The 23,744-nt window shown below is 40.5% G+C and overlaps 2 protein-coding genes across 3 annotated transcripts in view; one reads left to right on the top strand and one right to left on the bottom strand.

The window, feature by feature from the left end:
- Positions 1 to 3,435: 3,435 nt before the first annotated feature.
- Positions 3,436 to 10,462, bottom strand: LOC118431956 (peptidase M20 domain-containing protein 2-like). Of its 2 annotated transcripts, XM_035843407.1 has the most exons (6): positions 9,974 to 10,462; positions 6,999 to 7,167; positions 6,225 to 6,347; positions 5,277 to 5,548; positions 4,319 to 4,640; positions 3,436 to 4,136 (listed from the first exon to the last, which is right to left on the bottom strand). In XM_035843407.1, the coding sequence occupies exons 1-5, from the start codon at positions 10,340 to 10,342 to the stop codon at positions 4,347 to 4,349; spliced, it is 1,227 nt and encodes a 408-aa protein (XP_035699300.1). In that variant the 5' UTR covers positions 10,343 to 10,462; the 3' UTR covers positions 3,436 to 4,136; positions 4,319 to 4,346. The 2 variants fall into 2 exon arrangements, with proteins under 2 accessions (XP_035699300.1, XP_035699299.1); XM_035843406.1 differs by having other exon boundaries at positions 3,436 to 4,640.
- A 1,145-nt stretch (positions 10,463 to 11,607) lies between these two features.
- LOC118431700 (ubiquitin carboxyl-terminal hydrolase 24-like) overlaps positions 11,608 to 23,744 on the top strand; it is a 37,602-nt gene continuing 25,465 nt past the window's right edge. The window contains exons 1-9 of the mRNA XM_035842958.1: positions 11,608 to 11,764; positions 12,570 to 12,824; positions 13,906 to 14,056; positions 14,594 to 14,661; positions 15,393 to 15,536; positions 16,067 to 16,438; positions 17,102 to 17,389; positions 20,550 to 20,639; positions 22,668 to 22,796. Of these exons, the coding sequence (XP_035698851.1) occupies positions 12,594 to 12,824; positions 13,906 to 14,056; positions 14,594 to 14,661; positions 15,393 to 15,536; positions 16,067 to 16,438; positions 17,102 to 17,389; positions 20,550 to 20,639; positions 22,668 to 22,796 (1,473 nt within the window). The 5' untranslated portion in view covers positions 11,608 to 11,764; positions 12,570 to 12,593. The remainder of the gene's footprint in view (positions 11,765 to 12,569; positions 12,825 to 13,905; positions 14,057 to 14,593; positions 14,662 to 15,392; positions 15,537 to 16,066; positions 16,439 to 17,101; positions 17,390 to 20,549; positions 20,640 to 22,667; positions 22,797 to 23,744) is intronic.

Raw genomic sequence — 23,744 nt, forward strand, 5'->3', positions numbered from 1 at the left:
TTAATCATATGATCCCACCGATCGTCTTTCTACAGGAGTAACAAGTTTGTTAAACAAAAATGCTCACTATAGAATTTTTCATAATGAAAGACCTGCTTTTTATTATTGTGTTACATGGACCAATATTGAGTTATAACAGTGAAGTTACACTAATGTTGATAGGGGAAGTTTTTTGTCTTTCGCCGCGCTTCCGCGGCGAAAGGCAATCAGACCGATATTAGATTTCTGTCCGTCTGTCTGTCCGTCCGTCCGTCCGGGTCGACCATGCCATACCGTGCTAGCGAGATATTCTACCCTGCAGATTCGACGGTATGTAACGTTATGACATACGTATCGGCCTACCATGAATGTGCTGCTTGGTTTGCGGTCCATGCCATATCGTGCTAGCGAGATATTCTACCCTGCAGATTCGACGGTATGTAACGTTATGACATACGTATCGGCCTACCATGAATGTGCTGCTTGGTTTCTGCATGGCTTATAAGCAGGAATTTGCAGAGACGGATGTGAACGGTGAGGATTTCTTCGCAAGATTGTATACAATTTATAAACTAACATGTTCGCTGTTTGGTTATAATAAAACAGACATTGTAGAGAACAGTTTGACATGTGATTTACTTTGTTTTATGGAAAATCACCGCTACAAAATCTAGAATTGTGTAAGATGCGTGCGCCGCATCTGACATGGTGTGGGAGGGGGGCGTATTCGGAAATTTCTTACTCTAAGAAATTTCAGGCTATTTTCGTGTAACAAACTTCTTTCAGCAAAATAGTAGCCCTCGGATGCGTTGAAAATAGAATTACCCACATTTAATTTATAATTTCGAAAGGGACGATTCTGACCGAGCTCGACGTCTGACGCGTGACGTCACGACTCCGTCAAGTAAAAGCATAATTGCGTTACTAAAAGAAACGAAACGTTCCAGTAAACATACCACGGACCTGTTTTAGTTTAAAATATCTACCTTTCACATGATCTTGCCATTAAAAAAAATATTTCCATTACTGTATATGCCATGTTAATATTTTATGTTGTTTATGGTGACAATACTTTGTTTGTTCTTGCAGAAATTCAGGACACATCTACTGATAAATTTGATTACTACAGTGCACTTTCATAAAACCCTGTTGTACTGTAACAGAGCCGTTCTTAACAGCGAAACAATCCGAATAAAGTTAACATCATTCATGCAGTTGTGTTATTATACAGTTCAAGTAAAATATACTCTGTGAGAACCACTACCTTACTAAACAGTTATATAACCTAGCACTTGACCAAACTGTGCCAGAGCTGCCAACGTTGCAGACTTGGCACCCACGCTTGACCAAACTATGCCAAACATTTTTACCTACACAATATAAGTAAGCGAAAGACTAGCTTTTTTTAGAAGCTCTTGTTTTTTAATATTCAAAAATTTATTGTCAAAGCCAATAACCAAGAGATACTTGTTGTTGCTTTCCTCTTAGACTTATAATGTTACCATGAAAAGTTTTCTTGAAAATTGGGAGATTCATAATAGAAGCATATTAAGTCATTAGTGCTTGAATCTTTTGATGACACTTCTCTACAATTTAACAAAGATTTTCAGTGTTTTCAAGTCATTTTTTTGTTGTTGATTAGAATCGGTATTTGGACTTGGACAAATTTTGAGCCGTGAGGACTACATGATAATAGATGACTTGGCTATTGCCTTTTGAATTTATCAGTAATTTTTCATAGGTATATGTGTGATTATGTACAATAACTATGAAATTTGATTAGCAACTGTAGACCCCATGTTAGATACATGCAAGCATGGCACAATGCCATATAGCCTGATTGTTCCCTTTTGAGAGTAGAATTTGTGTGGGAAGATTACATGGACAACATGAAGAAAGTAGTCAAGTAGCTACTTGTAACATTACTTGTAAGATTTGTCCTTGAAGAAGGTCAAATGTAACTTGAGCAAATCGAGACATGAATGAATGCACGTATATCACCCTATGCAGTGACATTATTGATTATTTAAAATGTAACGCTAAGTTGAAAAGAAGGTAGTTTTTGTAGGTGCTAAGTTAGAGGCAGGCACTCTAATTTTTTGCATAAGGCCATGTTTTTTCAAATATATGGACAATATTCTCTGGGAACACCAAAACTGATGCGAGCATGCAAGGAAAATAAAAGGTTTTGCCCCCCCATAAAAAGCCTATGTTAGGAAATCTAAGTCGTCAGGAAGGTTGAACAAAGGAGTGAACACACAGACTATGGTATACTGTGCTGAACAATGAATTCTTCATTTTTGTACTTTCACATGATTTGGGCATTCTCTGACATTAGTATCTGTTTTCCGATATTATTTTTTATAGAACAGCAAATATTTCATACTCATTTTGCAGCAGCTTATTACAATTTACAGTATAGTTGAAAATTGATGCGCCTATAACCGAATCAACATGGTCTTATTGTTCTACACATGCAGTTTGAATAAACATGTTCTCTCAATAATATGAATGTTAAAAATAGGGTCAAGGTCAAATAAAAAAATGATGACACACTGATATTGTTTATGGGATTTATTCCACCATGATTCATGGTTCAAGAACATACTGACAAATTAAATCCAGCGTACCTTTATTACTGCATACATATGCGCTGAATACATATGTATTACTCTGAGAGCTCTCAAAATATAATACAAGTACGAGGGGTGATCAATAAGTTTTCTTTGACTCACCCAGAAATAATAAGCACAACTCAAATTTTGAGGCACAACTTCATAGTATGAAACCTTTAAGTCATTACTTTCCAGGCATTCGTTGTTACTGGGTGTCCCCTGCAAAGTAATGATCACAATAATTTGAATCTTGGTACACATTCATATAAGACTTTATACTTGACATCTGTGCTTCGCAATCTGAGTTGTGCTTGTTATTTCTGGGTGAGGCTGAGAACTTATTGATCACCCCTCATATCTAGCTGGAACTTCTACACTTAAATTGTTGCCCTCTCCTCCCACCATCACATTCTAGCTGCAGTCAAATAGACTGATCTTGAGTGACTGTCCATCACAATTAGCAGTTCAACCAATGATAGCATGGTAATTAGCGGTTCAACCAATGAGAGAGAGGCTGCATGTCTGTCAAAGAAGTTACATTTTTATGTCATTTTTATGCATCTTGGTAAGGGTGGGTGAGGGTACGGAATCCTCCATATGGTACATTCAAATCTACTCTTGATCACTATTGGAAAAACTACTTTATTTCTGGATTATTTTTTTTTAAATATGTATACAAAGGAAATACAACATGGTACTGTGATTCATTTAATAATTTTACAACAATCCAAATACTGGTACACATGTACACAATATTGACTTTCACACTTATTATGTTCAAGACAAATCCTTTTTGATATTCTATTTTTACATAAGTTGACACAAGGAATAACATACAATGTAACGTTACCAACCTCCTGAATAAAAGACCTTTACATAATTTTCCCATCAAATAATTTACATGCTTTATCATATGCTTGGAGAGTATCACAATATCCTTATTGTATTACAACTGTCATTCATAACCACAGTATCCAAAGAGCTCAAAATACATCCTTATACCATATCTGATGGTTACTTTCTTCCTGAATACAAAATTGACACATCAGAAGTTATAATTCTTCCATGGCAAAATGTTCCTCCCTTTTCAAACATACGAAAGCTAGGCTATATGTTTATTTCTCTATTGGTTAAATGGCAGTTCAGCAGACACAGCCAGGGCTGCTCAACTAGCCACAGGCTATTACAAAGGGCTGACAAAGATAAACCCTATTTCAATACCAACATATTTGCACACTATTACCACCATATACATGTTTGTACAGCATGTTACACACACTGCCACCTGGCAAGACTGCTAGGAACTGCAAAAAGGTTGTTGTTTTTTCCATATCAGAAATCATAAACTGGAGATAAAGAAAGCACCAGTATTTTTGGCTTCATTTCTTTAATTACGCATCAAGAAATGTCCTGAAAGTAAGTGTAATTTTGTCTTATCCCAGAGAAACTAAAGAGTGTCTGTAATATACATAATCAGCACATATGGCACTGTTATAGCTCAAAAACTATCAGAAGTTTCAATAGACCAGTTCATGGTTTCAACTGTGCATGCACAGCAAGATGCATTATGGATAACATGTCAAAGTTGAAAGCCACTGATACATAAACAAAACATGCCTAAGCATGTATAAATCATGGTCTAGACAAGAACTGTTTACAAGTTAGAAGCCTTCACCTTTGACATATTACCCACAATGCATTTCACAGTGCATGCACAGTTTAAACTGTGAACAGGCTTATATGATTCCCCTTTTAAGGAAATGGGTTAGTCCCAGCAATGACAGGTGTGTGGACTGCGTCTATTGTCTCAAACTCATTTTTTATATCACTCTTGAGTGTGGACTGCTGCATGACTTCCAGGGCTGTCATTGCCATGGCCTGTGCACACTGCAGTACCGGCTGCTGGGCCTCGGGGGCGCTGCTGGCCTCGGTGAAGGCCTGGGTGTGGATGGGTGCCTGTGTCTTGATGTCAAACGCAGGGTAGACACACGGGACGACGTGTGACACGTTACCCACGTCGGTGGAACCTGTCGAACACTGCAGGACCTGATGGAAGAAAGGTACAGAGAAATTCAGAACGTAATTTTTGCTGCATGTTATGAATTATCTTTCTTGTTCTTGATACACGCCCACTTTGAAATACTACTTTCATCACTTTCTTGATAACAGATATTCCATTTCAAGATACATGCATTAAAAAAATCAACTATGACAAAACTGTAGTTCTTAAAAGCTGGTAAGGGATCCTAACCTTAACCAATCCCACTTTTCAATGCCAAAAGCTTTCTGTTACCTAAAAAGCAGGACCATGGAATGTCCAGAACATGAAAAAATGGGTGATCTCAGTTCAGCTCACAGAAGAGCCATCCTTCCATTGGTTGTGACAGAGAAGACAGACACTAAGTACAGTGTTTACAGGTTTATTGTACCAAGGAAATTCCTTTGGTTCATTTCAACAAGCACAAGGAACAGCGGACCGTGACTTAACGTCCCATTCTTAGGATTGAAACCCTTTCCGGTCGCATACATGTTGAGTGAGTGACACAGCCGGGATCAAACTCACAGCAGCTAGTTTCAAAAGCAGGGTTGCTAACCACTGGATTAGGCATACTACCACTGCAAAAACATGATATTGGGAGTTCTGCTGCAGTACCATAGAAAGCCGCTAAGCCACAATCTTACCTCCTCATCTGTGGAGAACTGCAGGCCCAGTGCCTCAGCATGCTTCTTGTACAGGTTAGCCAGGACCGAGTTGTGAACCACGTTGTGATACGGCTTGTCCAGGAACTCAAAGTTCACCTCGCAGCCGGTGGCCTTGGCCGCGGCGACGAAGCACGCGGTGGCCCGCTGCTGGAGGAACATCAGGTCCGTCTGTTCCGGCGCTCGGAGGTAGAACAGCATCTCTGTCTCCTCCGGGATGATGTTGGGCTTCAGGCCGCCATTCGTGATGATTCCTGGACAGATACAGATAAAGTTACCAGACCTTTAAAATCTTGGTGAGATTAATCAAATAATTCTTCACCTAGTGACTCTTGAAAAAATGTACCACCAAATTATCGGCGTCTGCTCAGTACACCTAGGGGCTAGTTTCGTGATCTCGCAAGACTGGCCCATTCCATGATCAAGGTGTACAGCAGATAGCAAAAATTGGGAGGTACGTGTTTTACGAGTTTTCAAGAGTCACTGATTGAAGAATTACTCTGTCAACTCACTCATACGTGACTGATGAACCTCTTCAACGATATTTTTGAGATTAGCCCAAATTTTAATCCTCTACTCTAACCTGACATAAATGTTTGATGATGAATTAGAACAACTAATGTAAAAATACCATACTCTTTGAGGTACAAATGTAGTAAGTTTTGAAGCTGTACAAGAATCTTTTAACCTTCTCCCTGTCACCTAACACTGGAGAAGGTACGTTAAAGCTTTCTACAATCGACAGATAAATGTTATTCGTCAATGTTGGCCTGTAAACAAGTTTTCACTATTACTTTGAAAAAGCACAAAAATTCCTTAAATGACACATACACCATGCACCTTGATATGATCTATGGGTGATAACAAGCAATTTTGTTGCTGATACACAGATATGTTAGCAATAAAGGGGTGAGGCATGACTCTACCTACCGTTGATCTTCCAGGTGGGTTTGATCTGTTGTCTCATGAGCGCCACGTTGCTGTAGCACGCCACGGCGGCGTCCAGAGCGTTCTTACCCTCCCACGGCTGGGTGGAGGCATGGGCAGCTTTGCCTGTCATCAAACAAGAAAGAAAGATCAACAAGAAAATTCAACACAAGACAGGAAAAAGACCACACATATCTGTCCTTACAGGTGGCAAATTCCAATGAATATGTTAACTGTATGACTATATGTCCGGTCTTTCTTGACCTTCCTTTATGTTTTTGGCGACACCTCTGAGACAGAGGCATATTCCCACATCTGTTTCATTTTGCATCGCTTTCTTTCTTCACAAGGGTTTCTGTTCAAGTAAAAATGATCTATGATTCTGAACAAGTTCAGCTCAGAGACCTCTGTGAATACATGTAGTTGTGATACTCTTCCATTGATCATGACAGAGAAGACAGATGCTACGCATAGTTCATGGTACTAGCCTACTAGGGAATACTGTCCTACTATTAGCTCTTTACTACAAGAGCAATGAACAGTGGACCATGGCTTAATGTCCCATCCTAAGGACTATAACCATTTCCAGTAGAGCGCATGTCTCTTGAGTGACAGAGCAAGGATTCAAACTAACGGTTTCTTGTTCAAGAGACAGGGCCAACAAACATTGGACTATATACATTTTGGACCATGCATTACATCTCCCTTCTAAAGTATAAATCTAAGTTCCTCTCTTTTTCACATCCTAAGCAAAAAAGGTGTACATGCAATCATTACCTGAATAGTTGACTCGGACTCTCAGAATGTTGAGCGTGACTGGTGCAGCTATGTTCTCGTTCAGGGGTTGAGCCAGCATGGCGAAGTCGATCCCATCAAAACAGCCCTCATTGATCATGTCCAGCTTCCCTCCTCCACCTTCTGTAGCTGGGGTACCCAGTACTGTCACCTGGAGATGATAGAAATATAATTACTGCAAGATGATATGTCGATGAGGGTTAGACTTCCAGGTAATAAGATACACAAGATGACATACAGTTACTAAAAAAATGGATAGATTTGGAAACGCTCGTACCCAGCGCCGCGAAGAAGCCATAGGTTTAGATTGTAGGCTTAACCAATCCACAAATAAAACTATATGGAGTCCACAACTGTCATTTTGTTTTGTTTTGTTTTGTGTTTGTCTCAATTACCTTAGCAAATCGTAAGTTGTGTGACCCTTGTGTGCGTTTCTATACAACATGTGACTGTACCCGAGTTAGCTAGTATAATTCTACAGTTACCAGGGCGAATGACGAAAGTTTGCGCAAGACGAAAGTTTACTATTTGGGGGGTAAAATGTTGCCACAATGGTGATACGTTACATCAAAGGGAACTTTAAAATGTACCTAATTTGGTGGCGCTGTGAGGGTGTTAAGATTACCCTTCTAGATTGCCGAGAGGGGAGTTATGTCACGGAAGGGAGTTTGCTATGGTAGCGAGTTTGGCCTTCTCCGCGGACGCGCCAGTAGCTCTCCTTCCCAGGTTTATATCGCTTCCCCCAGCATGCTTTGCACGGAAAAGACGTTCTCTTACCCAGGTTACCCAGGACACAAAGACTTGGTAAACACGAAAATGCGCCCCGCTATGCTCAGTGGGCCGGGGCGTGGATCTAATTAAAGGACGCTGTGGAGGAGCGTGGGGTGGGGAGCTTTTTCTGAGTGCACTTCAAAACTGCCTGTATAGTCTTTGGCTTGGAGCCAAGATACTATAGATTATGAAAACTATTATCTTGTGACGATTTATTGCATAAGTGTAGGATACCTTTGAAGTATTTGGCATCCTTGTGACAGTTTGCCAATTATTTGATTCAGATAGCTCTCACCTTTATTGCATTAGCCATTACCCAAATGGACTGTTTGAAATGCTACAACAAAGTGACATTGAGCATGCAATTCAAGGGTAAAAAAAAATAGGTCACTAAACTGTTGTATGGGGTTGGTCAACTAGAAATTGTAAGGGTTAAGATGCTTGGCACTATCACCCTGGTACAACACAGCTTATACAAGCTATCAGTGTGTGTCAGGCAAAAAGCAGGTGTTTAGCGAATATTGATTTACATATACACATGTATGTATAATTTTTACACGTCTATTCAATCTTGTTACTTTGGAGGAAGACTTTGTACAAGCCACGAGGCTTTTTTTCTTCCCCCCTGCATGTACTTTCATCATTTAATTTGTTTTATGTTAACTTTTTTAAAGATTGTGCAAAATAAATCAAATCAAATCAAAACATATCAATCAATAATTTGATGTGCGGATCAATTAATAATCCAAACTGCTGCCATCTTGGTACGCAACAGTTGTAAAAAAATACAGATGTGCTGCTCATATTACAGTATTTTGTTTTCAAAATAAGCCCTTTCATAGATTCAACTGTGCATGTGCAGGTCAAAGGTGCCAGTGCCGCTGCAATATATGCAAAACAGCATCTGTTATGCAAGACGACCAACAGAGGCCATGTCTGGATATGTATAACATCCATTGGCATAATACCGGTCGGTTTACTGCAATTTCTCAAGCAATGCTAATTTGGCAAATGATCAACGCATCATTTTCTCCAGTTACATGTTGCTGTTACAGCTTACCTTTGCCACTTCTTCTGTGTAAATTATTTTGTCTCTCTGGTCCTGCTAAAAACATAATATCGTAATTGGAACACACCGCGGAATTGCACGGAGAACGGGCGCGTGGTTGGAAGGGGGTGCACTATACCGGTCGAACGAAACACGGCACAATTAACTGCCGCTATGTACCTTTATTCATCCTCTGTTGTTCCTTTCTTTCCTGTTAGTAGTTGCACAAAACAAAAATCTGCATGAGCATACAAAAAGTCATGAGAAAATGGGCGTATACTGACAAGAATTTTCATTTAATTTTGGTCCGTCACAACCGCTATGACGTAAAACTTTACTGCTGGCCGTAGCATTAAAAATGGCGGGAAAATGGCAGCGTACGTTCAATTTGACCCATTCAGCCGTAGATCCGGGCTATTATGCAACGGTTCCTCACACTTTTACACGAGTTGTAGGTCACCAAAAGAAATTCAAGATTGCTGTTGAATCATGCTCGTCTTGTGCCGTGAGCACATGTGATTATTATCTACAAATCTGACGATGAACGTGACAGTGTGTTTGTCCCACGACGAGCTCGCCTGCCCCGAAAATGACCTGAAAACTTTTGGCCTTGTTGTCTTCGAATGCATTGTTATCGATGCTTTGTAAATTATGTATTGGACACCTAGATGTCTGAAGTGTGCATACCTCAGAAATAACTATTGTTGCATGTGTAGATCTCTTTAAGTTCCACTATTTTTAATCGACCGGTATAAGGCTTATGACCGGTATTATGCCAATGCATGTTATATAGGCAGGGTATACAGCAGGATCAAAACAAGAACTGTTTACATTATTAAATTCACTACTGATATTTTCAAACACATCTTCGATGTCCTTCATTCAAGGAGGTTCAATAACAACATGCATCACACTTCACTAATATAGTAACGACCTATGTAAACCATGTTATGTATGTCCTCAAACGCCCTCTAAAAATCCTTGATGACGTCATACCAGGAAGTGATTGAATACATCCTGACATATCTACTTTATTTTTATGACCAGTAAGAGATTTTTTTTAAAATAAACATTTTCTTGTTAGTCTTTCGTTTTTAAAGCAAAGATACAAGCTTTACACAGTTAAGGGTTTAATTACCTTCCCCAGCTTTTGTTGTTGTTTGATGGCGGCTTGGATGCCCAGTGCGGCGGCCACACTCGCCTCGCTGCTTAGGTTTCGGCCCGCTGCGTGTCCGAGAGAGGGCAGGGCGTCATATTCACACATCACACACACATGAACACCCTCTCCATCCCCTGAACCGTACGTCGCACGGAACCCTGTTTTCTTGATATAGTTTCTCTCGACTTTAAAACCTTTGTTTTCCAAGAAATCCGTCAGGACGTTGTGAGCATGGGTCTCTTGGAACGCAAGCTCCGGATTCTTCCAAATCTCGCTGCTCAGATGGTTCAAATCGTCTTTAGCGTCGCCGATTGCTTTTGAGCAAACAGAGGATAGTTCTCCCGCCATGGTTTCCGTTGTTTCTTATCACTGTTGCAAACAAGGTTGTAAAACATCCGCTCAGGACATTCGGAAATTTCCACTCAGCTGTCACGTGAAAGGCGCGCCAAATTTTAACCTTTCAACTTTTCACCCGCAAATAGCAGCAGAATGTTACTGATATTTATTCACACATTTGCAATATCACGAGGTAAAAAATACAATTTAACCAGAACAAAATATCAAAATATAATTTATACAGCAAAATGTGTAGTACATATTTGACGAAAACTGCTTAAACGAAGAAAATTGGTAGACGATTCCCTCTGTCTGCTGCCATCTTTACTGCAGAGGTCAACTAAGAGCTTCGAGTGATCTAATTAAGTTTCGTGCACAAAACTACGAGCGTTGATTGGTTACCGAAGTACGTTCGGATGATCGGATTTCCGAATCTCCGAACCCAAGTTTACGACCAGTCAATTTAAATACCGGAAAATATTGGAAAGCACAGAAAACCACATGAAGGACGGTAAAATGTACCAAAATACAGTATTACGTTATGTTTTTTAATAATGAGTTAACATTGCAGGTTGCAATTTTGGCACAGAATGATCATGATATTTATATGCCATATATTATATATATATACGACGGCGACCCTGCTCGGCGGCCACGTTAATTACAATGTCTGTTTAGCCAGGTCTCAGAAGTTGCACAATATTAAAGTGAGGTGGAATACACAAATTATGCAAAATGTAACAAACAACCTTTGGTGTTAATTCATCAAAGCATTTCGTTAGATTCCACCTCTCTTGGTCTCTCTTGTTATGCACCTTCTCAGACCGGGTCACCCCGCTAGATATATAAATTGTATTCTGCAAAGGACTAAAGGAGCTGATAACAAACATGGCCGCCGCACCGGGTCTCCCGTCGTCACAGGTACTATTACACGTTTAGTGCTCTCGGGCGATTTCTTCATTTCAGGGCCATATATAGATTATTTTGTGCCAAAATATAGCAATCTTCAATGTTAATTCATCAAAACATGGTGCATTTTAGTATATTTCATCCTCCTTCATGTGTTTTCCTGTGGTTTCTTATACATTCCGATACTTACATGAACCCCTAAGTGCATGTTGTAGAAATGGCAACTCTTATTCGTGAGCTTCGTTTCGTTTCAAATTTTGTCTCACATCTCTATTTCACAACATTTTAGCCCATGATATAAGGTAATATTACTAAAAAAATATATTTGATGTTATTTTGTATTCAGTTTATTTGCTTATGTAGAGTAAAATCAAGAAAACTGGACATGATAATCGTGTTTCGGAATCATATGTCACGTTTCCTGTCAACTCTGGCAGAAGCCGAGGTCGTCGACCGCGCTTTCCGACCGAGTTTCAAGTTGGCCGAAGATGCGTGTTGCTTCCTCTTGTAGTTGTTCCTCATGCGGTACGTTCAAATGTCATGTTCCACAACTTTTACTGTGTTTTATATCACGTGGTTACGTCAATCATCCTGCTAAATCATGATAGTATCTAGCTGTTCTGAAGGGGTACTATCTTATCTGTCGTATTTTTGTATCAACTACACGCCCCATTCTCGGTGAATCTATGTCGCCCCCCTCCCCACCTTAGGTTTCCGATTTTCAGCCTACAGAAACTAGCGTGGATTTAAGCTTGTCAGTGATGTAGAAAACCATTTACGGGCGCCCGATACACAAGAATAGTTTAGCCATTTCATGCTAGCAGTTGCTAAACAATGTCATTGGGAATATTTTGTTGCTGTCATGTGAAACATACGTGTGTGTTATGGCGCGAGGCGTGGTCATAAAATTTAGGTCACAAAAATCATGAATAACTTTAAGTTAATAAACAAGCATGATTTAATTAAACGTCAGAATGAAATTAAGAATGCATAATGGCTATGAGAGCACAACAATTTTTAATGGTAGTCTTGTTGGGAAAAGTTTGAGCAGGTAGCACACAATATCAACAGGGTTGTAGCCAGGATTAAATATTTTAGCGTAACGTTAATGGTAAGGGCAAAGCAACCACTAGTTGTACAGTACACCCTCTATTTGTAATATTTGAGGATTGATAGAATCGTGATGGATGGAATTTACAGATTGTGGCATTGTGTATCCTTATGGTTCTGGTAGTTAACTCCGAGAATCTAGAGAATCTGGGTTCCAGTCCAAAGCAAAGGTGCTTGAGTGTTCTGTTGCTAACTAAAATGCGTGTATATATCATTACAGATTGGCGCCCCCTGACCTGTACCAATGGATGTAGACGAACAACACGTGCAGACGCTGCTGGCGATGGGCTTCCCCGACGTGGCCGCCATTCGCAAGGCGCTGCGGCTCGGCAAGAACGACGTCAACGAGGCGGTCGCCATCCTGACCAGCGAGCAGCCCGGCGCCGACTTCGAGTCGGTGGAGATGACCGATGTCAGCGGGCAGACGGCAGATCAGGCGCCCCCTAGCTATGATGAAGTGAGCAGCAGAGAGCAGGTATGACTATTACATACATACAAACATGGCTAGTATGACTATTAGTCACTTTTTTTTTAGTGTAAATAAAGTAGGATAAATCATTCATGAACTCTGAAACTGTATAATCAAACATGTGCAGGTGACATGTGCAGGTGACCACTTCTACATGCCAATATAGTGATATACTGATATTACTGTGTTAAGCAAATACTATTTTAAATGTTTTATCCCAATACTGTTTTAATTTGCCTGCAATGCTTCTTAAGAACTGTGTTATTGCAATGGTTTATAAGCTTCGATTTTAACCACTTTGTTGTTATCATGATGTTAACGGTTTGTAATGACAAGTCGTAATTCAGCCGTGTGGCTGCAATGCCATTGTCAGTTTGCTGAATTTCTAAATAAACCAGTCATATACATACATAGGGATCTCCCAGCCAATGTGACCCCTTTTTGATGGTCCCAAGTACTAGTAGTAGATAATTTTTCCCATTGACTTAAGCATGAAGAATCCAGTCTGTAATCACTTATGTCCACCTGTCCACATAGACCTGATTTTATTGGTCCCCTGAGTCTAGGGCAGGTGTGACTGTGCATATATGATCACCCTGATTAAATCGTACCCCTAGCAGCCCTCAAAATGATTGATCCCCTGTACACTTCATGGTAACTACTTGGTTTACAATGTACTTACAAGCATTTTGAACCCTCTTTGTATGAACTTTATCAGTTGAAAACTTGAAATTCAATTCTAGCAGTCCAATCTTATGGTTACCATGGGCTTTTATGTCACATTTCCACTCAAAAATGTTTACTAAAAAACTACTCAGACAAGTTTACCATAATGACACCTTTGGTACATGATGTAGCCCTTTTTTAAACAGTTCCCCTGAGTTTCATGTCTATGCCCACAAGTTCTTGAGGAAAGTAACTGTTAAAGCCCTGGACAGCAAACTTTTGAATGAATACATCAATATAGTGATTGCCTGTGTTTATATTAATAATTACCAGACCCAGCTCTTTAGTCTATTTTTTTGTGACTAAATAAAACAAATACCTAACTCAAAGAAATCATCATCATCATTCTGTGTGGTTGCAGGGTGACGGTGAGGGCGAGAATCTGGAGTTCCCCGCAGGAAACCTGTACGAGCTGGAGAGCCGCACCTTCACCAACTCCTGGTCCATCCCCTACCGTCGCCACGAGTCTCTCGGCAGGTGTCTACTGGCTGCTACAAGGCTCGCTAAAGAAGGTAGATAGACAGGACAATTAAAAGGCCCATACTTGATTTTTTGTGGGGATGTACTGTAGATCTTGAATATGACACTCTCAGTGTGTAATGATATTTTAGACATGAACTTGAAACACCATGAAAACCCTCTTTTCATTTCAACTGCAACATTGAATTCATGCAAAAATAGACAAATTTATAGAGGTATCAAGAATGTTAACACTGCAAATGTGTTTCCAATGTATGATTACTATTCAATTGTTTCAAGTGCAAACTTTCAACAGCGAAAACTTTCTTTCTGCAAATGTCTTCACAAAAATTCATTAAGACATTATTATGCCATATATATGTCTAATCAATTTTCACATCAATGTCTTTCAAATGATAATCTTCAAAATATCCAAACACATATACAGATGTGTAGCTATCATCACTTTGATTTGAAGTACATGTACAATTACAAATCTGTAGCTATCTTTACTGCAGTACATATATGTGAAGCTATCTTATCTGTAAAATACATTATACAAATGTGAAGCTATGTTTACTGTTCTGCAGGGCTAGCAGAAGCAGACGAAAACTGCAGAAGATTCATGGACGGAGTTCTTCCTGATGCATTTAACAAGGTAATTAAAGTCAGGCAATTGCACTTAAGATAGAATGCACTAATTACTCTCCACATTGAATTTGAGAGGTCTTGCAAAGAATTTCATGGAATTGAAATGGCTGATTACGCTCAATGTAAATGGGCAGGTAGAAAACTTAAATCAAGCATATTCGGGCTAGAAAAGAAGACATTAGAAAACTTTCAATATTTTCTCAAAAATGCAGAAAGGTTTCCCCTCAAACTACTAGCTCATAATACTATATATACAATATATCACTAATGCATTGGGGTCCTAATAAAACAAAGAAACAAACTACAATGTATACCATTCGGCTCGACCTCTAGTATTGTGTGTGATTTTAAAAAAGACCTATATCTACTTGGTTTTTGGACCAGGTCATTAACATAGTCATACTAAACAATTAGTATTGTGTGCGAAACAAACAGTGTGTGTATATAGAATAGGCACTTGTTACTTTTTACTGTCTGTATCATTGCAATTAGCCTACGGGCATGGATTTGCAAATAAATAAATTGCAAATTAAAGCAAACCTGTATAATTATATATAAATTGCTTGAATCTAACCCAAGCTCTGATTGGCTACTGACAGAATAACAGAGAAAAAAAAGAAAGAGAAAGAAATATGTTTTTCCCTACCAGGAAAACGTAATTACCTTTACAACACTGTGCTAGTAGTATTTGACATCCCAATGTCTTAAAATTGAAGATACCCACTATGTTTTCTTTAGCTCTTGACGTCTACCTACGTGACAACTTGGAAGGGTGAGATCCAAGAGGGTATCTACACCATGAGTCAGTTACTGGTGGACCTGGTAGCTGCTCGTCTGAAACATCCCCCACTACCTGTCAATCTGTTATACCTACTCAGCACTGTAAGTACATCGGATGTTGGAATCTCTGTTTTTGGCGATGCCACAGGGGCAGGGCCGATTGTGTCGTAATAGATTCATTCTGCAAGTACTGTAAATGCAGAAATGTTCGCGGTGCATTAATGTTCGCGGTTTTCGCGGTGACCACTTTACCGCGAATTTAAAACCACCGCGAACATTTTTTTGTTGTGGTATTAGACTGCAGTCTATGGTGTAACCGCGAACTTAAATCCACTGCGAAAAGTCCTTTTTCCCGCTACCGCGAAATTAAATCCCCGCGAAATTAAATGCATTTACAGTATTCTAGAAATTCCTTCTATCACAACAAGGAATTTGGTTGTTTTTGGAATGTGGACAGCCTGAGTTGTGGGTGAGTTGTGTCTGATTATGGGCCCCTTGAGGCTTTTTATGGTACCGCAGTAAAATTTCTCTTTTTTGGGAAGTCATGTTTTGATGTTAAAATGTACGTACTGATGTTTTACATTGTGTTATTGGAGTTAATTCATTGAAATGTCTTTTTCCTATTACCATAGGTGTTTGACCCGGACGTAAACTTTCACGTGAAAAACCGCAGTCGCCCGGCAGAACGCTTGCACTGGGCGTCCGTGTTTGGAGAGGGTAAAACGTACGCCATCAGTCCGGCCTACGCGACCGGCTGCGACCCCTGCGGTTGGCTGGTGAACCTCGTCAACAGGTGGGGGGAGAAAGGCGGCTTCCAGCAGCTGTTCGGAGACGAGAGCCAGGTGCTGTGCTGGAGTGAGGAGGAACTGGCAGCAGCCTTGAGGCCTGTAGCCTGTGCTGCCCCCTATCTGAACCACAATGTACTGCAGCCACTGTTAAAACCACCCATGGAGCTGGCACATACAAAACTGCAAAGTCTTCTAACTGATGACCTTAGGAGTAAAGTAAGTCTGAATTGAGAATTTTCATGTAGTGGTATCACTGTGTCTGCCAACATATTTGTGTCCCTTGTTGCATTTTCGTGAATCATTGCTCAAGAATTTTCAGACCTCTAGACTTTGATAAAGATGGTCTTACCAAAATAATGACTATTGAATGTCTATAACATAAAGAAGAGAATAAATAAATCATCGTCATATCTTGTGAAGAAAATTTAAAAGGAAAACTTTTATGGATAAAACACAAAAATGCTTTACATTGATTGAAATGCAAATAGGGACGCCAACCTGACAGTCAGTACTTGCCTGTTTTGTTGATATGAAAATTAAAAGCAGTGAAAATTGTCCTAATTTTTTATAAGGGCACTGATTGGTCCTTTCACCCAAAACACCTTTTATCCACTTGCAGGAGAGCCTATTGCCATCAAACGAGCGGTCCAAAACCGATTCCTTAATTTCCTCATTAACTGACGTCATCACCAAAAGGTTTGAATGTACAGTTCCTCAAACGGGTAACAGAAGTGACCAAAAGAGCGAACTACTACCCGGATGGTACCCAGGCTAGGTTACTACCGACACACTGTCAGCTCCCATGATAAGGATATGGGGCCTTTAAATGTACCTTTACCATACCTACAAACTGATAAGTTCCTATCCCTTCCTGTACAGGACCTGGGAGGCAGCTGGTCCCTGCTCATGTGTATGCGGCAGCTGGTGTACCACCTGTGGGTGGACCAGGTGGAAGCCGTGAACCAGCTGACCCTCAAGGTGCTCATCACCTGCCTCAAGTCGCAGCACTACGGCCCCAAGATGGCGGCGCTGCGGCAGCTGGGAGAGCTGATCGAGCAAAGCAGCGGGACCAATGGTCGCACCAACGGGCTGGACCAACAACACCTGCTGTGCTGGCTACAGGAGAACAGCGTGCTGAAATATGCACTGGAGGGGAGCATACATCAGGTAATACATACATCAGGTAATACATGTACTAAACTATAGGAGAACAGTGTGCTGTAATATGCTCTGGAGGGGAGCATACATCAGGTAATACATGTACTAAACTAGACCAACAGCACCTGTTGTGCTGGCTACAGGAGAACTGTGTGCTGAAATATGCACTGGAGGGAAGCATACATCAGGTAATACATATACTTAACTAGACCAGCATACATCAGGTAATACATGTAACAGCACCTGTTGTGCTGGTTACAGGAGAACAGTGTGCTGAATTATGCACTGGAGGGGAGCATACATCAGGTAATACATGTACTAAACTAGACCAACAGCACCTGTTGTGCTGGCTACAGGAGAACTGTGTGCTGAAATATGCACTGGAGGGAAGCATACATCAGGTAATACATATACTTAACTAGACCAGCATACATCAGGTAATACATGTAACAGCACCTGTTGTGCTGGTTACAGGAGAACAGTGTGCTGAAATATGCACTGGAGGGGAGCATACATCAGGTAATACATGTACTAAACTAGACCAACAGCACCTGTTGTGCTGGCTACAGGAGAACTGTGTGCTGAAATATGCACTGGAGGGGAGCATACATCAGGTAATACATGTACTAAACTAGACCAAACACAGTGTGCTGAAATATGCTCTGGAGGGGAGCATACATCAGGTGATACATGTACTAAACTAGACCAAACACAGTGTGCTGAAATATGCTCTGGAGGGGAGCATACATCAGGTGATACATGTACTAAACTAGACCAGGCTACAGGAGAACAGTGTGCTGAAATATGCACTGGAGGGGAGCATACATCAGGTAATACATGTACTAAACTAGACCAATAGCACCTGCTGTGCTGGTTACAAGAAGAAGAAGAAGAAGAAGAACTTTATTGCACGACAACTGTAGAGGATACAGTGTTTGGCAACTTGAACATACAATACATACAGAACAGAACACTACATGAGTTACTAGTATCTAAAAATCTAAGAGACTAATCTATTTTACACATGGTATATAATATTTACAATCAGGCTATCATTATGTGCTGGTTCATGATAGTATAATATCGTCACGTTTTTTAAATGAGTTATATATAAATTGACCGACATAGGCAGATATATCAGCAGGACATGATAGTAACATATTGAACATTTCTGTCTTGGTAAGTGGTAACATAGTATCAGATTTGCATTTAATAGACTGTAACATTTTTTGTCTCTCTCTATCATAAGTTGGACAATCCATTATAAAGTGGGATTCATTTTCAATATTATCATGGCATGTTGGACACAGTCTCTCACTGGCTGGTGTGTTGTGATGTCTACCCTTTTCAATTTGTAGGGAGTGGGCACTAATTCTTAGTTTCGTAATGATATTTCTAAAGGATTTGTTTTGAACAGTTGAAAGGTAATTTTCAAGACAGAAATCTTTTTTGATTCTGCAATAAGTACTAAGTTTGCTTAGACTTCTTATTTCTTGTCTCCAGCCAGAGAGAAATGTGTCTATCAGGCGGCTTTTGAATAAATTTCCAAACTGATTGGCATTCACCGCAGGGTTGAGCCAAACAGTTTGGAAGCCGTGTCTGCATATCATGTCTTGTACATGGACAGCCCAGTCTTGTTGTAGCTGAACAGAAGTATTGTAAGCTTTCTTTACGAGTCTGTCATTTGGGAGACTATGTAATCTAAGCCAATATTTTATCAACTGTGTTTGTGAATCAATGTAAAGAGGAAAAACTCCAAGTCCAAGCTCACCCCTGACCGCGGCGTTAATAGAGCTTTTGGGAACGCCGAGAGTAATTTTGCAATAGTTCAATAGTACAAACTCTAAATCCGCAATTTCATAGGATACTGTTGGTTGCTGTAGTGTTACGTTTTGTTACAGGAGAACAGTGTGCTGAAATATGCACTGGAGGGGAGCATACATCAGGTAATACATGTACTAAACTAGACCAACAGCACCTGCTGTGTTGGCTACAGGAGAACAGTGTGCTGAAATATGCTCTGGAGGGCAGCATACATCAGGTAATACATGTACTAAACTAGACCAACAGCACCTGTTGTGCTACAGGAGAACAGTGTGCTGAAATATGCTCTGGAGGGGAGCATACATCAGGTAATACATGTACTAAACTAGACCAAACACAGTGTGCTGAAATATGCACTGGAGGGGAGCATACATCAGGTAATACATGTACTAAACTAGACCAACAGCACCTGTTGTGCTACAGGAGAACAGTGTGCTGAAATATGCTCTGGAGGGGAGCATACATCAGGTAATACATGTACTAAACTAGACCAACAGCACCTGTTGTGCTGGCTACAGGAGAACTGTGTGCTGAAATATGCACTGGAGGGAAGCATACATCAGGTAATACATATACTTAACTAGACCAGCATACATCAGGTAATACATGTAACAGCACCTGTTGTGCTGGTTACAGGAGAACAGTGTGCTGAAATATGCACTGGAGGGGAGCATACATCAGGTAATACATGTACTAAACTAGACCAACAGCACCTGTTGTGCTGGCTACAGGAGAACAGTGTGCTGAAATATGCTCTGGAGGGGAGCATACATCAGGTAATACATGTACTAAACTAGACCAAACACAGTGTGCTGAAATATGCTCTGGAGGGGAGCATACATCAGGTGATACATGTACTAAACTAGACCAAACACAGTGTGCTGAAATATGCTCTGGAGGGGAGCATACATCAGGTGATTTATGCTAAAAGATAACTAAAGAAAGTCCAACAAACTGTTTCAAACTTATGACCAGATTTTGTCTCATTTAGCTTGACGGTGACTGTTACCCTCTGAGCTCTGGCCTTGGTTTCGTCCCCAATGTATGAAAAAAGAGGACAGGAAGTTAGTGCGTAGTATGCATCTGTGTCTGTAGTATAGCATATATAACTGCCATTTGGTGTAACACATCAGTGCTTATGTATATACTGCAAGACCACACAGTCAATATGGAGTTTTTGATGTCATTTCCAGACTTGATGGACATAAGTCATTATAAATTTGATATTCATTGAAATATATACATGTTCACATCTCTATCTATTTTTTGACCAAGATCACAGAAAAATAATGATCCTGTATGTACTGTTGTCATTTTCACGTATATCAATCTGTTACTGATGCAGGCACAGTATGCTGACCGAGTCAAGAAACTTCTCCAGTTCTTGGCACCAAACCTGGCCAAGAAGGAAATCTCCAATATCTGGAAGATGCAGGTAGAATTCTGTTCTAGACATCTCTAAACTTGGAGAATATGAAACCTTGTAATTATGCACTTTTTAAAGAGCCCTTCTTAAATAGATCTTATTGGTGGCAGTTGTTGATAACTCGATGTACGGGAGTGATGTGCAATGCCATCTAGTGCTTTGCCTTGTAGTATGCTTTGTCACATGAACCAAATTCCATGGATCCGGCGGCCATAGGTTTGAACAATGCTTGTGCATGATTGCATTTGTCAGTTCTAAGGGACCGTACGGCATTTAGCGAGGGGGGAGGGCCGGTCGCCAGGGGGGGGAGGGCCAAGCAAAAAAATATTTTGCCAGGGGGAGGGCCTAGCAATTTTTTTTTTACTTGGGGGGAGGGCCAAGCAAAAAAAAAATAGCTTGGTCTGCCAGCAAAATATGTCCCTTAAAATTCAAGAAACGGCGTTTCAGAGGATCAAGATTTCAAAATTTTTCTGGACCTCTGCAAGGGATTGCCCGAGGTTGGCGCTCGGGATACAGTGAAAATGCGAAAGGGAGGGGGCGGGGCTTATGCATGACGCCCTCGAAAACCTTCCTCACGCACAGAAATGTTATTAAACTCTAGATTAGTCTGCCAGCAAAATTTACCCCTGTCTTATTGCCCTCAAAATGTAACAAATGGCGTTTCAGAGCTCGAGGGTAAAGATTTGCAAATTTCCCTGGATCCCTTTTGACGTGACCGGCCTCGCGCCTTTGATGACCGACATCGTGATAATGTGTTCGGGGGGGATTTAATTTTGTATTTCTAAATTGAAATGCTATTAAAGTTAGCTTTGTTTGTCAGCAAAATATCTCCTCAAACTGAAGGAAATAGCTTTTAAGAGGGTCAAGATTTCAAAATTCTCCCGAACCTACCTTGCGATTCTTCGTGCCTTTGGCGCCGAACATGGTGTTCGGAACGTCGTTCTCAAAAACTTGAAACCCTCGTATTTTTTTTTTTTTTTTTCATAGAAATGTCATCTAACCAGCAAATTTTCCCATAAAAAAGCAATGCAGGCAATCGTGGCAAAAAAAGCGTGGCATTTCTAAAAGATCTCCTGCAAGTCTGCGGTTTCACGCCCGCCGGCGGCTAGAGAGAGGCGACCGGTCTTACCTCGCCGTGGGAAAATCAGCGTCACGCGTCGGCGCCCCTCTCCCCACTACAGTTTCGGAAGTCGAATCGTGCTGTCGTTTTGGTTTTCATTTTTCCCCCCGATTTACCGTAAGTTATTACCACCACAGAACCAAGAAAAAGTCCAAAATATATGTAAATTGAAAATAGTTTCCGTCAAGCCGCTCAGGCCCGCGCCCGCGAGCTTGCAATACGTAAATTTAGGGAGCGGGGCGCGCGCCGCTTCGTGGCGCAAATCTACTAGAAATCCAGGTACAAATGCTTTTTAGGTGTTGTTTTAATATCAAAACAATGAAATAGCTTCTATAAAGCAAATATTTATGCCTCTATGAAGCAGATATTTATCCCTCTATTTAGCAGATAGTTAAGCCATTCTGTTTTCCTTTTTTTACTAGGGGCAAGGAGGTTCTTTAACCTCCTTGCTAGGGGTGAGAGATCTGCTTCTCGATGAAAATCATGAAAAAGTATGACGCAAAGCACATTTCCAAATGCGGGAGCGCAGTGTTTTATTGGCGTCTTGAATATTTTTTTCAAAGTTGATAGGAGGGGGGAGGGCCAAGCAAAAATATTTTGTCTTGGGGGGAGGGCCTAGCAAAAAAAATTTTACCTGGGGGGAGGGCCATGCAAAAATTTTTTGACCCGACCCTCTGGCGACCGGCCCTCCCCCCTCGCTAAACGCCGTACGGTCCCTAATGGGGACGTAAAGTGAACAAACCCATTTACATTGCATGTAAAGGAACCCAACACAGGGAGACAAAGAGTAAGGGTGACCCAATGTGCTCAGCAAAAAATACAAGCCCTAGCAAAGCCACAATTTACTGTACCATCTCAGTTGAGGATGATCGTTTTAGCACCTTTGATACAATGTGTTGATAACCACCTTTACCCAGGAGAACCAGCCCATAGTTGTTGCAGAGAACATCCATGGTTTGCTGGTCCATGCTGCAGAACAGTTTGATGAGGAACAGCTGGAGCACCTGTTCCGCCTCATCCAGACATCCTGGTCCAACAGCACACATGTCAGTACACCTTGTAAAATGATGTCATTAGGCCACACCAATTTAATTTCTTGGTTCACGGATTCGCTCGCTCCTATTTTTTGGAAAAAAAAAATAAAAATAAAAATTACCACTCTGCAAATTTTCACCATTAATGAAACCATTCACAAGCTTTCTGGTGTAGCAAATTGGCCTTTATATTATAAGCTCCTTAAACTGTGGGTACAGGTACTGTTACTGTACAATAATAGTGTTTTTGTACTTTTTTCAAGCTGAAAACCTTTTTTCTTTATGTTTTGGATTAGCCGTTACCTTTACCCCGACCATTTTACAATTTTTATTTTTATTTTCATTTCGCCCTCTCGCTCCATATTTTTTTATGAAAAAATCCGTGAACCAAGAAATTAAATTGGCGTGGCCTTAGTATCAGGAACCAATGAGAGACGACTACACCAGTTATAGTGATGACTAAACCAATGAGAGACAGGCACACAATCTCTACGTAATTATAATCAGTAACCAATGATAGACAAGTATAATGATGTCATTGGTATCAGTAACCAATGGGAGACAAGTACAACCTTGTTATCATTATCAGTAACCAAGGATAGAGAAGTACACCAGCTATAAAGATGACATGATTATCAGTAGCCAATGACAGACAAGTACAATGACACCATTTTTCTCTTTAACCAATGAGAAACAAGTACACCATCTCTAATGATACCACCTTTCTCAGTAGCCAATGAGAGACATGTATGGCATCTATAATAATGCCTGCAGTATCAGTAACCAATGAGAGCCAAATACACCTCTAATGATGCCATCAGTAGCCAATGAGAGACACATGCACCTTTTATGATGATGCCATCATTATCACTATCAGTAACCAATGGGCAAAAAGTATACCTTCTCATCAGTATTGACTAATTGAGAACCAATGAAAGACAAGTACACCATATTTTCAAA

The sequence above is a fragment of the Branchiostoma floridae genome, chromosome 15 (assembly GCF_000003815.2).
Source record: "Branchiostoma floridae strain S238N-H82 chromosome 15, Bfl_VNyyK, whole genome shotgun sequence".
NCBI classification, from domain to species: Eukaryota; Metazoa; Chordata; class Leptocardii; order Amphioxiformes; family Branchiostomatidae; genus Branchiostoma; species Branchiostoma floridae.